The sequence below is a fragment of the Erythrolamprus reginae genome, chromosome 10 (genome assembly GCF_031021105.1).
Source record: "Erythrolamprus reginae isolate rEryReg1 chromosome 10, rEryReg1.hap1, whole genome shotgun sequence".
Taxonomy (NCBI): domain Eukaryota; kingdom Metazoa; phylum Chordata; class Lepidosauria; order Squamata; family Dipsadidae; genus Erythrolamprus; species Erythrolamprus reginae.
The window spans coordinates 11,767,864-11,782,863 of NC_091959.1; the positions used below are offsets into that span (position 1 = coordinate 11,767,864).

At 40.8% G+C, this 15,000-nt stretch overlaps 1 protein-coding gene across 1 annotated transcript in view; it reads left to right on the plus strand.

Annotated features, from left to right (window-relative positions):
* The window catches only part of LOC139172808 (ADAMTS-like protein 3), a 183,230-nt gene that overhangs the window by 108,797 nt on the left and 59,433 nt on the right, over positions 1 to 15,000 (plus strand). Inside the window, exon 6 of the mRNA XM_070762031.1 lies at positions 7,423 to 7,659. Within this exon, the coding sequence (XP_070618132.1) occupies positions 7,423 to 7,659 (237 nt within the window). The remainder of the gene's footprint in view (positions 1 to 7,422; positions 7,660 to 15,000) is intronic.

Below are 15,000 nucleotides of genomic sequence, written 5' to 3' on the forward strand. Positions count from 1 at the left end.
CAATTAAGTGAATCACTGCAATTATTAAGTTAGTAACATGATTGTTCCATAAATCTAGCTTCCCCATCAACTTAGCTTGTCAGAAGATTGTACAAGTGACCCCAGGACTAATATAGCTTGCTTTGACTTTGAGTTTATCTTCTCTTGAATTTTGGACTTCGAAACCTGTGGTAAGCCCAAGTTTGTTGCTCCTGGCGTCCAAAATAACATCTCTAGCAGGCACTTAGAAAGAGGGAAAGGTTAAATAGGTATGCCAAGGATGGAAACTGTAATTCCTCATTTCTTGTGATGAGCAACTATTTGCACATTTTAAAAAACACGTATTCTACTGTTTTTCTTCTTTGCATTTTATCAATCTAATTGGTTTTTTTTTATTTATTTTTATTTATTTTTTATTTATTTATTTATTTATTTATTTATTTATTTATTTATTTATTTATTTATTTATTTATTTATTTATTTATTTATTTAGATTAGATTAGATTAGATTAGATTAGATTAGATTAGATTAGATTAGATTAGATTTAGATTTATTGGATTTATATGCCGCCCCTCTCCACAAACTCAGGGCGGCATATAAATATTTATTTACTTACTTACTTACTTACTTACTTACTTACTTACTTACTTACTTACTTACTTACTTACTTATTAGTTTTGTATGCCACCCCTCTCCGTAGACTCGGGGCGGCTCACAACAATAACAAGAACAATATAAAAAACAAATCTAATAATTTAAAAAACACTAAAAAACCCTTTATTAAAAGCAAACACACCCACAAACATTCCATGTATAAACTGTATAGGCCCGGGGGAGATGTGTCAGTTCCCCCATGCCTGACGACAGAGATGGGTCTTAAGAACTTTACGAAAGGCAAGGAGGGTGGGGGCAACTCTGATATCTGGGGGGAGTTGGTTCCAAAGGGTCGGGGCCGCCACAGAGAAGGCTCTTCCCCTGGGTCCCGCCAAACGACATTGTTTAGTTGACGGGACCCCGAGAAGGCCAACTCTGTGGGACCTAACTGGTCGCTGGGATTCGTGCGGCAGAAGGCGGTCCCAGAGATATTCTGGTCCGGTGCCATGAAGGGCTTTATAGGTCATAACCAACACTTTGAATTGTGACCGGAAACTGATCGGCAACCAATGCAGACTGCGGAGTGTTGGTGTGACATGAGCATATTTAGGAAAGCCCATGATAGCTCTCGCAGCTGCATTCTGCACGATCTGAAGTTTCCGAACACTTTTCAAAGGTAGCCCCATGTAGAGAGCATTACAGTAGTCGAGCCTCGAGGTGATGAGGGCATGAGTGACTGTGAGCAGTGACTCCCGGTCCAAATAGGGCCACAACTGGTGCACCAGGCGAACCTGGGCAAACGCCCCCCTCGCCACAGCTGAAAGATGTTTCTCTAATGTGAGCTGTGGATCGAGGAGGACACCCAAGTTGTGAACCCTCTCTGAGGGGGTCAATAATTCCCCCCCCCAGGGTAATGGACGGACAGATGGAATTTTCTCCCCATTGTGTAAGATCTGTAGTGAGTGTTTGCGTACAGCTTCTCTTTTTGGAGCAAAACTCATAGTTTTTTTTGTCAAAGATCTGGAAACGATCTCCCTGCCTTTTTGTTAAGTGCAAGGGCGTCAACTAAACTGGCTGCGGAATCTTGTCATCCGAGGCAAAATTGTTTCCTAGAGGATCTGTGGATCGTCTCTCGCATCTTTCCCCAAGTTTTCTTAACTTGGGGTAGATGTTCCGCTGTCGGCTGTTCACATCCTTTCTTGCTGCGTGTTTCCATGGAAAGGTCTAAAAGCCAAAATGTGCACAGAATCAAGAGGGTCCGAATCAGATCCCGTGCCAAAGAAGGAATCTGAAGGCGGGATCAGGAATGTATGATTGATTGAAGCTTGAAGGGGGAAAAATGATTGTGACATCTCTGCAGTAGGTTAAGCCTGTAAACCACAAGAACTGATCCAAGCCATTGAAGAGACTACACAGAAGACCAGATAGAGTGGTACCTCTACTTATGAACTTAATTCATTCCGTGACCAGGTTCTTAAGTAGAAAGGTTAGTAAGAAGAAGTAATTTTTCCCATTGGAATCAATGTAAAAGCAAATAATGCGTGCGATTGGGAGGGTGGAGGCCTTGTTTCCTCCTAGGAGATTCCTAGACAGGCCCCACGGAGGCTTCTCTCCACCTTTTCCAGCCCTGTTTGTTCCCAGGAGATTCCTAGAGAGGCCCCACGGAGGCTTCTCCCTGCCTTTTCCGGTTACAGTTTCGGAAATTTGGATTTGTAAGTGGAAAATGTTTCTTGAAAAGAGGCAAAAAAAATCTTTTACACCCGGTTCTTATCTAGAAAAGTTTGTAAGTAGAGGCATTCTTAGGTAGAGGTACCACTGTACATACAGCAATTAAGGAGATAGAATAGTGCCAAGGTAAAGTTAGAAGAACAAGAAAATGTGAGTCTCTCTAGGGCATGGATTTACTAGGAAAAAAGCAAATAGCCAATAGAAATTTTGATAACTAATAGTGTGTTGAGCTTCCAGCAGACGTGGTTGGTAAATCCACAGTAACTGAATTTAAACATGCCTGGGATAAACATATATCCATTGTAAGATAAAATACAGGAAATAGTATAAGGGCAGACTAGACGGACCATGAGGTCTTTTTCTGCCGTCAGTCTTCTATGTTTCTATGTTTCTATGAATGAGAACAGAAAACAATATTTGAAATCCAGATGATACAATTAGCAAAGGAGATAAAACAAGATAAATAAGGTATACTGAAACAAAATAGATATAAATTAAGAATTTTAATTTTAATTAAGAATTTGGTGATTGATACTATATTGTAACGTATTGAAATTTGGAGGTACAGTATGTGATTTCTGTATGTTTGTAAGGATGGGGGAGAAAAAATAAAACATTTATACCCAAAAAAAGGAAAAAAAGAAAGAAAATGTGGGTCACATAACCAAGTTGTAGAAATTTTATTTGTTATTATTTGCCCCGTCACAAAGAAATTCTCCCGTCTGCATCCTGCTGATTTTTCCCATGGTGCAACTGTATACAGGTCGTTCTCGTTTAACGACCATTTTATTTAGAGAGCCTTTGAAGTTATGACAGTGATGAAAGCGTAACTCTACAACCAGACTTTGCATTGACCACCACTGCAGGTCTATAAAGTAAAGGAAAGCGGAAGTAAGAACATAAGTACAACCATGGCTTCACTTAACAACTGATTTACTTAACAACCGGGTTGCCAGTCCCAATTGTAATTGTTAAATGCGGACTACCTCTGCTATCTTTGCATTCAAGAAGTGACAATCAACTTTGGCAAGACAACAAGAAACTTGTTAATTTTTTCCCCCTTTGAATTGCTCCAATTTTCTCCACCCTTCCTTGGAGGAGTTTTATGATGTGCGAGCAACATAACAGAGCAAATTTCTGTCCTTAATTGGAGGAACACACCCATGGGTGACTTAAGTCCAACACATGGTGGAAAATATCTTGAATATTTGCTATAATTCGCAATGGCTTCTTCTTTCGTAAATAAGATCTGTCTTGCTCAATTTCATTTTGCATTGCTGAATGTACATTTAAAAATGCGTACGCTTCATTCAAAACAGGTTATGGCAGTGCACAGTCAGTTCTGTACACTTGTAGGTGTGATTTAAGTCAAAATTGCACAATTGTTTCAGCCCGAATGCCTCCCTTGGCCTCAGCTATTGTTTCTCCTATCTTCTTTAATTGAGCTTTGCTACATTTAGACAAATTAGCAATAGCAATAGCACTGCCTGCCTGCCTGCCTGCCTGCCTGCCTGCCTGCCTGCCTGCCTGCCTGCCTGCCTGCCTGCCTGCCTGCCTATCTATCTATCTATCTATCTATCTATCTATCTATCTATCTATCTATCATCTATCTATCTATCATCTATCATCTATCATCTATCATCTATCATCTATGTATCGTCTATGTATCATCTATCTATCTATCTATCTATCTCTATCTATCTATCTCTATCTATCTATCTATCTATCTATCATCTATCATCTATCATCTATGTATCATCTATCTATCATCTATCTATCATCTATCTATCTATCATCTATCTATCTATCATCTATCTATCTATCTATCTATCTATCTTATCTATCTATCTATCTATCTATCTATCATCTATCTCTATCTATCTATCTATCTATCTATCATCTATCATCTATCATCTATCATCTATCATCTATGTATCGTCTATGTATCATCTATCTATCTATCTATCTATCTTATCTATCTATCTATCATCTATCTATCTATCTATCTATCTATCTCTATCTATCTATCTCTATCTATCTATCTATCTATCTATCTATCTATCTATCTATCATCTATCATCTATCATCTATGTATCATCTATGTATCATCTATCTATCATCTATCTATCTATCATCTATCTATCTATCATCTATCTATCTATCTATCTATCTATCTATCTTATCTATCTATCTATCTATCTATCTATCTATCATCTATCTCTATCTATCTATCTATCTATCTGTCTATCTATCTATCTATCTATCTATCTATCTATCTATCTATCTATCTATCTATCTATCTATCTATCTATCTATCTATCTATGAGATTTGTATGCCGCCCTTCTCCGAGGACTCGGGGCGGCTCACAGCATATAATATAGCAATACAACACAGAAGGCAAATCCAATTAAATTTAAAATTACAACCTGTAAATCCAATATTTAAAAAACAATCATACCGATTCAATCATACAACATGTATCTCATTTCATTGGTCAGGGGGCTGAGCCTGAGACTTAATTGCCCCAAGCCTGGTGACATAGGTGAGTCTTTAGACTCTTACAGAAGGCAAGGAGGGTGGGGGCAGTGCAAATCTCTGGGGGGAGCTGATTCTGGAGAGCCGGGGGCCCCACAGAGAAGGCTCTTCCCCTAGGCTCTGCCAAGCGACATTGTCTGGCTCACGGGACCTGGAGAAAGCCAACTCTGTGGGACCTAACCAGTCACTGGGACTCATATGGCAGAAGTATATACCACTTTACAATGCTTTACAAAGTTGGCACTTTGCCCCCAACAATCTGGGTTCTCATTTTACCCACCTTGGAAGGATGGAAGGCTGAATCAACCTTGAGCCTGGTGAGATTTGAACTGCCAAATTTCAGACAACCGGCAGTGAGCAGAAGTAGCCTGCCGTACTGCATTCTAACCACTGCACCGCCTCGGTTCTACCATATAATAAACTACAATTTATTACAGTGTGCGTGGCTGGATTTTGCCTATCAGCATGTTAAGATCGGTCAAAATTTCGACAGCTCAAATTCCTGCTGCCTAGGGATATTTTATGTAACTTTACATATTATCTCATTTTATAGCCTCGTCTTAGATGGCTTCTCTTTTCATTCCACTCACTTGCCTCATCAATCTATTTTATAACTGTGTTTTAATTTTGCTTTACCAGTTTTGTAAGCTAGGCTGTTTTATAGGTGCTGATACATCACTTTTGGATATATTTCTTGTTTTGGTCTGAGACCACAATCAAAAATTGACCTAACCTGTGCTGTTCACCTGCTTAGTTTGAAAATAGAAACTACTACCCTGTTTTCCCGAAAATAAGACGTACCCCGAAAGTAAGGCATGTCAGAGGTTTTGCAGAATTTGCTAATATAAGGCACCCCCCGAAAATAAGGCGTTGTCAAGTTTACATACGGTACGGTGGAAAAACATACGGTACCATTCAAAGCTGTTCACAGCGGTACCGTAATAATGTGGCGTCCCCTGCTGGCCCCTTCCATCGCTTTGTACCGTCCAGTACAGAAGACACAGTCTGCTGCTGTCTCACCGCCATTACAGTCTCCACTACAGTGCGTAGACTGTAGCTCCTCTGGTGGCCGGAAGCTGCAATAGCGGGAGTATACTGTTGTACCATATAAGTGCCGTTGTTTGTGTGTGTAGGTGCCATACTGACAGGTACCGTACCGTAATCAGTGTACCGTACGGTACACTTTCTTTGGGGGTGTCAGCTTTTCTGCCTGTGAATTTGTCTTATTTGAGAAATATAAGGCACCCCCCGAAAATAAGACGTAGCACAACTTTTGGAGCAAAAATTAATATAAGACAGGGTCTTATTTTCACGGAAACACGGTATCTGGGTGAAAATATTTTTATCTGTCTCCCAGGACAACGATCTGCACAAGCTGTTCCTTGTAAATTGTGACATTTTTCAGTCTTCCTTAAGCCTCCATGTTTTGTGTTTTCATTTCTGCTTCTGTGATTTGCACATGGAAGTGTTTAAGATAATCCTTATGGGTCCTATTCATTGGAAGCGGTGGGGGGGGGATTGTTTAGACCATTTCCATATAAATTGTATGTTTTTCTGTGTGGGGAAGCCAACTGTATTCTCGCCAACATGATTTGGCTTCCATGTGTAATTTTAGGGTCTTGGCAGCCTATAAATATGAGCAATTAATTGTTTGTGTGCACATATCCATGTACATCTGTATCTCTGCCTATCTAGAGAAAACATGGCCGTACGTAGAGGCGCCACATACGTGCTCATTTGTTTATATTCCCTGCTGTTGGTATGGATCTGAGATGGGTACCATGTGCCACAGTGGTGCAGTGGTTAGAGTGCAGTACTGCAGGCTACTTCTGCTGATTGTTGACTGCCTGCAATTTGGCAGCGCAAATCTCATCAGGCTTTCGGTTGACTCAGCCTTCCAACCATCCAAAGTGGGTAAAACGAGGACCCAGTTTGTTGGGGGCAAGAGGCTGAATCTGAAAACCACTTAGCAGAGGTCTGTAAAGCAGTGTGAAGCAGTATATAGGTCTAAGTACCATTGCTACCTTCCTTCCTTCCTTCCTTCCTTCCCTCCCTCCCTCCATCCTACTTGATGACTACCCCCTCCCTATGGTTTTTGCCTCTTCTCAAGAGCCATTTTCTACTTACAAATCCGAGGCTCTGAAAATGTAACCGGAAAAGGCAGGGAGAAGCCTCCGTGGGGCCTCTCTAGGAATCTCCTGGGAGGAAACAGGGCCAGAAAAAGTGGGAAGAAGCCTCCGTGGGGCCTCTCTAGGAATCTCCTGGGAGGAAACAGGGCCGGAAAAGGTGTGGAGAAGCTTCCATGGGGCCTCTCTAGGATTCTCCTGGGAGGAAACAGGACCTCCACCCTCCCTGTGGTTTCTCCAATTGCACACATTATTTGCTTTTACATTGATTCCTATGGGAAAAATCGCTTCTTCTTACAAACTTTCCTACTTAAGAATCTGGTCACAGAACAAATTAAGTTCGTAAGTAGAGGTACCACTGTAGTAATTTTTTTATTAGAAAATAATAACAACAACAACAACAACAACAACAACAACAACAATAATAATAATAATAATACCCCGTCACTTTTTTCCAGGACTGCCCTGCAGAATCTGGTGACTTCCGTGCCCAGCAGTGCTCAGCCTACAACGATGTCAAGTACCAAGGTCACTTTTATGAGTGGATCCCCATCTTTGATGACTCGATCTCTCCATGCGCCTTGAAATGTCAAGCTTTGGGGAGACCGCTGATCGTCGAGCTTGCTCCCAAAGTTCTGGATGGCACCCGCTGCAATGCCAAGTCCTTGGATATGTGCATCAGTGGAATATGTCAGGTACGGCATTTTTTGCAACTCGGTTTTCAGCGGTATCTGTGAAGGTAGCTAGTTAGTAAAAATGAAGACGGCAACCATAGTTGGCCTTCTCCGGGTCCCGTCGACTAAACAATGTCGTTTGGCGGGACCCAAGAGAAGAGCCTTCTCTGTGGCGGCCCCGACCCTCTGGAACCAGCTCCCCCCGGAGATTAGAACTGCCCCCACCCTCCTTGCCTTTCATAAGGTTCTTAAGACCCATCTCTGCCAGTGATGAGATTTGAACTGCTGACCTTCAGATCTACAAGTCAGCTTCAGTGGCCTGCAGTACAGCACTCTACCTGCTGCGCCACCCCGGCTCATCAATTGGTTTCTGGACTCAATTCAAAGTGTTGGTTATGACCTATAAAGCCCTATATGGCATGGGACCAGAATACCTCCGGGACTGCCTTCTGCCGCATGAATCCCAGATTCGTGGGGTCAGGTCCCACAGAGTCGGCCTTCTCCAGGTCCCGTCAACTAGACAACGTCGTTTGGTGGGGCCTAGGGTGAGAGCCTTCTCTGTGGCGGCCCCGGCCCTCTGGAATCAGCTCCCCTGAAGATTTGTACTGCCCCCACCCTCCTCGCCTTCCACAAGAGTCTGAAGACAGACTCCCCCCAGATATCAGAGTTGCCCCCACCCACCTTGCCTTTCGTAAGCTCCTTAAAACCCACCTCTGTTGTCAGGCATGGGGGAACTGAGATATTCCCTTCCCCCTAGGCTTATAAAATGTATGCATGGTATGTCTGTATGTATGATTGGTTTCTTAAATTGGGGTTTTTTTTACATTACTTTTAATATTAGATTTGTTCATATTGTCTTTTTACTGTTGTTAGCCGCCCCGAGTCTACAGAGAGGGGCGGCATACAAATCTAATTAATAAATAATAATAAATAAAATCTATGCCGCCAGGCCTGGGACCATTAGATCTTGCCCCCTGGCCAATGAAAGTGTTGAGAAAATGTGGAATGAATGGAATGATTGTTTTTTCTCGCATGTTTTTTGGGGTTTTTAGATTTTTTATTAGTTAATTGGATTCAAGATATGGTATACTGTGTATTTTATATGTTGTGAGCCACCCCGAGTCCTTGGAGAGGGGCAGCATAGAAATCCAATAAATAAATAAAAAAGAATACAGTAGGAATCTTCACTTTTGTATTGATCCCAAAGTTAAGAGAGGAAAATCTGAATTTGTTGAACTTTTGTGACGCAACCATAGTCACAGATACGCAGAGCAACCTTGGCTGCTGCTTAAAAGAGAGGTTCTTTATTGTTATGACCAAATATTACTTTTGAAACTCTTTTGTGAATTGCAAGAATGCAAATATTTAGACTGATCTATTTCCAGCCTTCCTGGAGTTCAATGGGAACATATTTGGATTTCTTGAGTTTTGGGGATTGGGGAAGTAGCTTGGTCAAGAGCTCGTCGACGCAACCAGTGATATCCCCTCTAGTGCAAATAAACATTAATGTGACAGCAACTCCTTCCTTCCTTCCTTCCTTCCTTCCTTCCTTCCTTCCTTCCTTCCTTCTTTCCTTCCTTCTTTCCTGCCTGCCTTCCTGCCTTCCTGCCTTCTTTCCTTCCTTCCTTCCTGCCTTCCTTCCTTCCTGCCTTTCTTCCTTCCTTCCTGCCTTCCTGCCTTTCTGCCTTCCTTCTTTCCTTCCTTCCTTCTTCCCTTCCTTCCTTCCTTCCTTCCTGCCTTCCTTCCTTCTTTCCTGCCTGCCTTCTTTCCTGCCTGCCTTCCTGCCTTCTTTCCTTCCTGCCTTCCTTCCTTCCTTCCTTCCTTCCTGCCTTCCTTCCTTCCTTCCTTCCTTCCTGCCTTCCTGCCTTCCTGCCTTCTTTCCTTCCTTCCTTCCTTCTTCCCTTCCTTCCTTCCTTCTCTCCTTCCCTCCTTCCCTCCCTCCCTTCTTTCCCCCAAAATAAACCCCAATTACTTTTAATAGCTAACATATAACTAAGATGTTAGCTATCAAAACTAACATCTAGTTCTTCTGCTTAGTTAGTACAAATATGTCCCCTCCTCCCAGTGGAATTGGAGACTTGATGGCTGCAACATTTGTACAGTAAAATATGCAAAGTCCTTTTGGAGACCACGAGGGGCTAGACAGCTTGTTCAATGGTCTATTTAACCAGAGTTAATGGAAGAATGAAGGTGTTAAAGTGTTTCATTTCTTTCTGGGTGGAATTCCTCCTGGGAGAAGCCCCCCCCCCCCCCCCAGCTTACACTGGACTCTAAAATAAGTGTTTTTATAGAGCTGATGAATGAGCAGCAAGAAGCACTTGCTGATTGAAGATAATTCAAGTTTCTGAAGATAATTCAAGTTTCCCGCCAGAATGGTCAAAGCAATGGAAACTGCAGTTTAATGTTTCCAAATGTAAAATAATGCACTTGGGGAAAAGGAATCCTCAATCTGAGTATTGCATTGGCAGTTCTGTGTTAGCAAAAACTTCAGAAGAGAAGGATTTAGGGGTAGTGATTTCTGAAAGTCTCAAAATGGGTGAGCAGTGTGGTTGGGCAGTAGGAAAAGCAAGTAGGATGCTTGGCTGCATAGCTAGAGGTATAACAAGCAGGAAGAGGGAGATTGTGATCCCGCTGTATAGAGCGCTAGTGAGTCCCCATTTGGAATACTGCATTCAGCTCTGGAGACCTCACCTACAAAAAGATATTTGCAAAATTGAACGGGTCCAAAGACGGGCTACAAGAATGGTGGAAGGTCTTAGGCATAAAACGTATCAGGAAAGACTTAATGAACTCCATCTGTATAGTCTGGAGGACAGAAGGAAAAGGGGGGACAGGATCGAAACATTTAAATATGTTAAAGGGTTAAATAAGGTCCAGGAGGGAAGTGTTTTTAATAGGAAAGTGAACACAAGAACAAGGGGAAACACTCTGAAGTTAGTTGGGGGAAAGATCAAAAGCAACGTGAGAAAATATTATTTCACTGAAAGAGTAGTAGATCCTGGGAACAAACTTCCAGCAGACGTGGTTGGTAAATCCACAGTAACTGAATTTAAACATGCCTGGGATAAACATATATCCATTGTAAGATAAAATACAGGAAATAGTATAAGGGCAGACTAGATGGACCATGAGGTCTTTTTCTGCCGTCAGTCTTCTATGTTTCTATGTTTCTAATTTCTAAGGAACATGTCAACAATAGAGTTAAAATTTATGGAGGCTTTAATAGCTCCCATGGGGAAGAAGGAAGGGAGAGCAATATTTTTTAGAAGGATATGGCTGTACATTAGCTTTTGGTCCCTAGAAGGCCAGATGCTGAAAATGAAACTCAAACGCCTAATGAGAAGGAGGGACTCACCATAGAAGAGCCTGATGCTGGGAAAGATTGAAGGCAAAAGAAGAAGGGGACGACAGAGAAGGAGGTGGCTGGATGGAGTCACTAAAGAAATCGACGTGAACTTAAATGGAATCCGGCGAATGGTGGAGGGCAGAAAAGGCCTGGAAGAACGTTGCCTATGGGGTTGCAATGGGTTGGAGATGAGTTCACACCTTTGATCCAAAGTAAAGGGTAGGCAAAGTTGGCTCTTCTATGACACGTGGACTTCAACTCCCAGAATTCCTGAGCTAGCATAATTGGTTCAGGAATTCTGGGAGTTGAAGTCCACAAATCATAGAAGAGCCAACTTTGCCTGTCCTTGTCCAAGGTCATACCATTTCCCCCCAAGGGTGATTGCCCTTCTACTAAAATTTGGTCCCTGTTTACTCAAGTCACATAGTTTTCATTCGATTGTTGAGGCCAAGGCATTATTAATTATGACAAGTGGATCGATTGCTCTGTAATGGGCTAAGTCAAAGGACAAATTCTCCACGTTGGCACCCCCCTCTTTTGCTGTCACTTCTCAGAATATGAGAAGTAACTTTGTGCCACACTGGCTTATCTTTTCACTTAACTTTATGTCAAGATAAGAGTTTGTGTAACGAATCCAAAGCAAGCCGGCACTATTCTTGACATTGTCTCTGGATTTCTTCAGCCAATTCCCAGAAGAAATGGATGAAGAAGTAAAAAAAACAAGCTAGGAGTAATCCAGGATTCTGGCTCCAGACCTAAGGAACCCGCTACGTTTTTTAAAAAAGCAAGGATAATGATTTCCAGTTATGATTTGTTGGTGAAAAATAAGCTGTGTTTTTCTTTTGTGGGCTGCCATATTGCAGCACGCCAAACAAATCAGCACGCTATAACGTTTTGTGCCAACCAAATCTCTTGTAACCAAGACTGATATCTGGTTAGCAAAATGCTGTGAAGAGGTATGGGCTATCTATCTATCTATCTATCTATCTATCTATCTATCTATCTATCTATCTATCTATCTCTATCTATCTATCTATCTATCTCTATCTCTCTATCTATCTATCTATCTATCTATCATCTCTATCTATCTATCTATCAATCAATCATCTATCTCTATCTATCTATCTATCTATCTATCTATCTATCTATCTATCTCTATCTCTCTCTATCTCTCTCTCTCTATCTCTATCTATCTATCTATCTCTATCTATCTATCTATCTATCTATCATCTCTATCTATCTATCTATCTCTATCTATCTATCTATCTATCTATCTATCATCTCTATCTATCTATCTATCTATCTATCTATCAATCAATCAATCATCTATCTCTATCTCTATCTATCTATCTATCTATCTATCTATCTCTATCTCTCTCTCTATCTCTCTATCTCTATCTATCTATCTATCAATCATCTATCTCTATCTCTCTCTCTCTCTCTCTCTCTCTATCTATCTATCTATCTATCATCTATCTATGTATCTCTATCTATCTATCTATCATCTATCTCTATCTATCTATTTATCTCTATCTATCTATCTATCTATCTATCAATCATCTATCTATCTCTATCTATCTATCTATCTATCTATCTATCTATCTATCATCTCTATCTATCTATCTATCATCTATCTATCTATCTATCATCTATCTCTATCTATCTATCATCTATCTCTATCTATCTATCTATCATCTCTATCTATCTATCTATCTATCAGATAGATAGATAGATAGATAGATAGAGAGATAGATGATAGATAGGTAGAGTTGATAGATAGATAGATAGATAGAGATAAATGATAGATAGATAGATAAATAGAGATGATAGATAGATGGATAGATAAATAGAGATAGATGATAGATAGATAGATAGATAGATAGATAGATATAGAGATAGATGATAGATAGATAGATAGATAGATATAGAGATAGATGATAGGTAGGTAGGTAGGTAGGTAGGTAGGTAGGCAGGCAGGCAGGCAGGCAGGCAGACAGACAATCCATCAATTTAGCAATTTAGCTGGATCCTTGGATTACAGAGATATCCCCGTCTGGATTTACTAACACTTTGCCAGCAGTGAACCAGTTTTAAAAAACAAAACGTAAAATTTATCCACTCATATAGATTTAAAAAATGAGGATGAAGGGTTTTTGTTTTTTTTTAAACCCTCCACTTCAACTTTCCCAACCTCGAAGGTGCCCCTTAACTAATGTGAGTCCCCCACTTTTTTTAAAAAAAATACAGGAATAATTTTACCTAGCATGGTTTTGCAATTAGCCTTCTTTTTGGCAAGGTAGCTGCTACCATTCTATTAAAGGCTTGAGCGTGAGCAATTCAAGAAACCTTTTGACATGGTTGATGAGAAGGGGTAGGTGTGCACTCAGGGAAAAAGTGAGACATTTGGCAAAAGTATAGCGTTGGGATTACGACAACCGTTCGGTGCACTGCCCTGGGTTTTATGCGATTTTAATGGCGTTTTCATTCCTACCTACAATTACTCCAGCGCATAGCGGTAGAGCCACCTTGGTTAAAAACAAACACACCACACCTAAGCAAATTGCCTGCTTTCTGCCATTTTTCTTCTATCGTGGGGGTGGGAAAATCTGTATCAGTAATTGACAAGTTCTGCGTCATTAATATTTACTGCTATATTTCTTAGTATTTTCCCCAGAAGGGAAAGGCAAAATGTGTAATTCTGTCTGAGTATCAGTCTCTAGTACAGTGATTTTCAACCTTTTTTGAGCCGCGGCACATTTTTTACATTTACGAAACCCTGGGGCACATTGAGCGGGAGGGGGGGGGGTGGCTAAAAAAAGTTTGAAGAAAAAAATTCTCTCTCTTCCTCCCCTTCGCTCTATTTCTTTCTCCCTCCCTCTTTCTCTCCCTTCCTTCCTCTTTCTCTTCCTTCCTCTCTTTTTTGCTCTCTTTCTCCCTCCCTATGTCCCTCTATGTCTTTCTCTCTCTCTCCTTCCCTCCCTCTCTTTCTCTCTCTCTCTCTCTTGCTTTCTTTCTCTCTCTTTTTCTCCCTCTCTTTTTCTTTCTCTTGTTCTTTCTCGCTCTCTTGCTTTCTTTCTCTTTAGTTCTTTTTCTCGCTCTCTCGCTCTTTCTCTCTTGCTTTCTTTCTCTCTCTCTCTTGCTTTCTTTCTCTCTTGCTTTCTTTCTCTCTGAGCTTCGCGGCACACCTGACCATGTCTCGCGGCACACTGGTTGAAAAACACTGCTCTAGTATTATAAATGTGTGTGTGTGTATGTGTTTGATATTTTTAGAGTTCAGCAATAGCTTTTAGGTCTTGTTTTACTGGAAATTATTATTTAAAACATTGTTTCTACAGTAAAAGTAAAGGTTCCCTATACATATACGTGCTAGTTGTTCCCTACTCTAGGGGGTGGTGCTAATCTCTGTTTTTAAACTGAAGAGCCAGCACTGTCTAAATACGTATCCATGGTCATGTGCTTTGCTTAATTAAATGCCGAAGATGCATGGAACGCTGTTACCTTCCCACCAAAGTGATCCCTATTTTTCCACTTGCATTTTTTACGTGCTTTCGAACTGCTAGGTTGGTAAAAACTGGGACAAGTAATGGAAGCTCACCCCATTAGGTGGTGCTAGGGATTCGAACCGCTGAATTGCCGACCTTTCTGATCGAAAAGCTCAGTGTCTTAGCCACTGAGCCATCGCGTCCCCTTTATTTGTACAGTATGGAGATCCGATAGAAAACATAAAGGGAACTCTCAAAGAACACATCCTAGACCTGGACGAAAGAAATATTCTCATTGAATACTTTGTTCTGTTCAAAGTTGAATGTGCACAACAGCAGGTGAAATTTAATTGTCAATCAGTGTTGCTTCCTAAGTGGACAGTTTGATTTCACAGAAGTTTGATTTACTTGGGGTTATATTGTGTTGTTTAAGTATTCGCTTTATTTTATTTTTTTTAAAGTAATTTTTATTAAATTGTGTTTAAAAGTATAATCAAAAAAGTATATACATTGGTATATTTGCAATATTTGCAA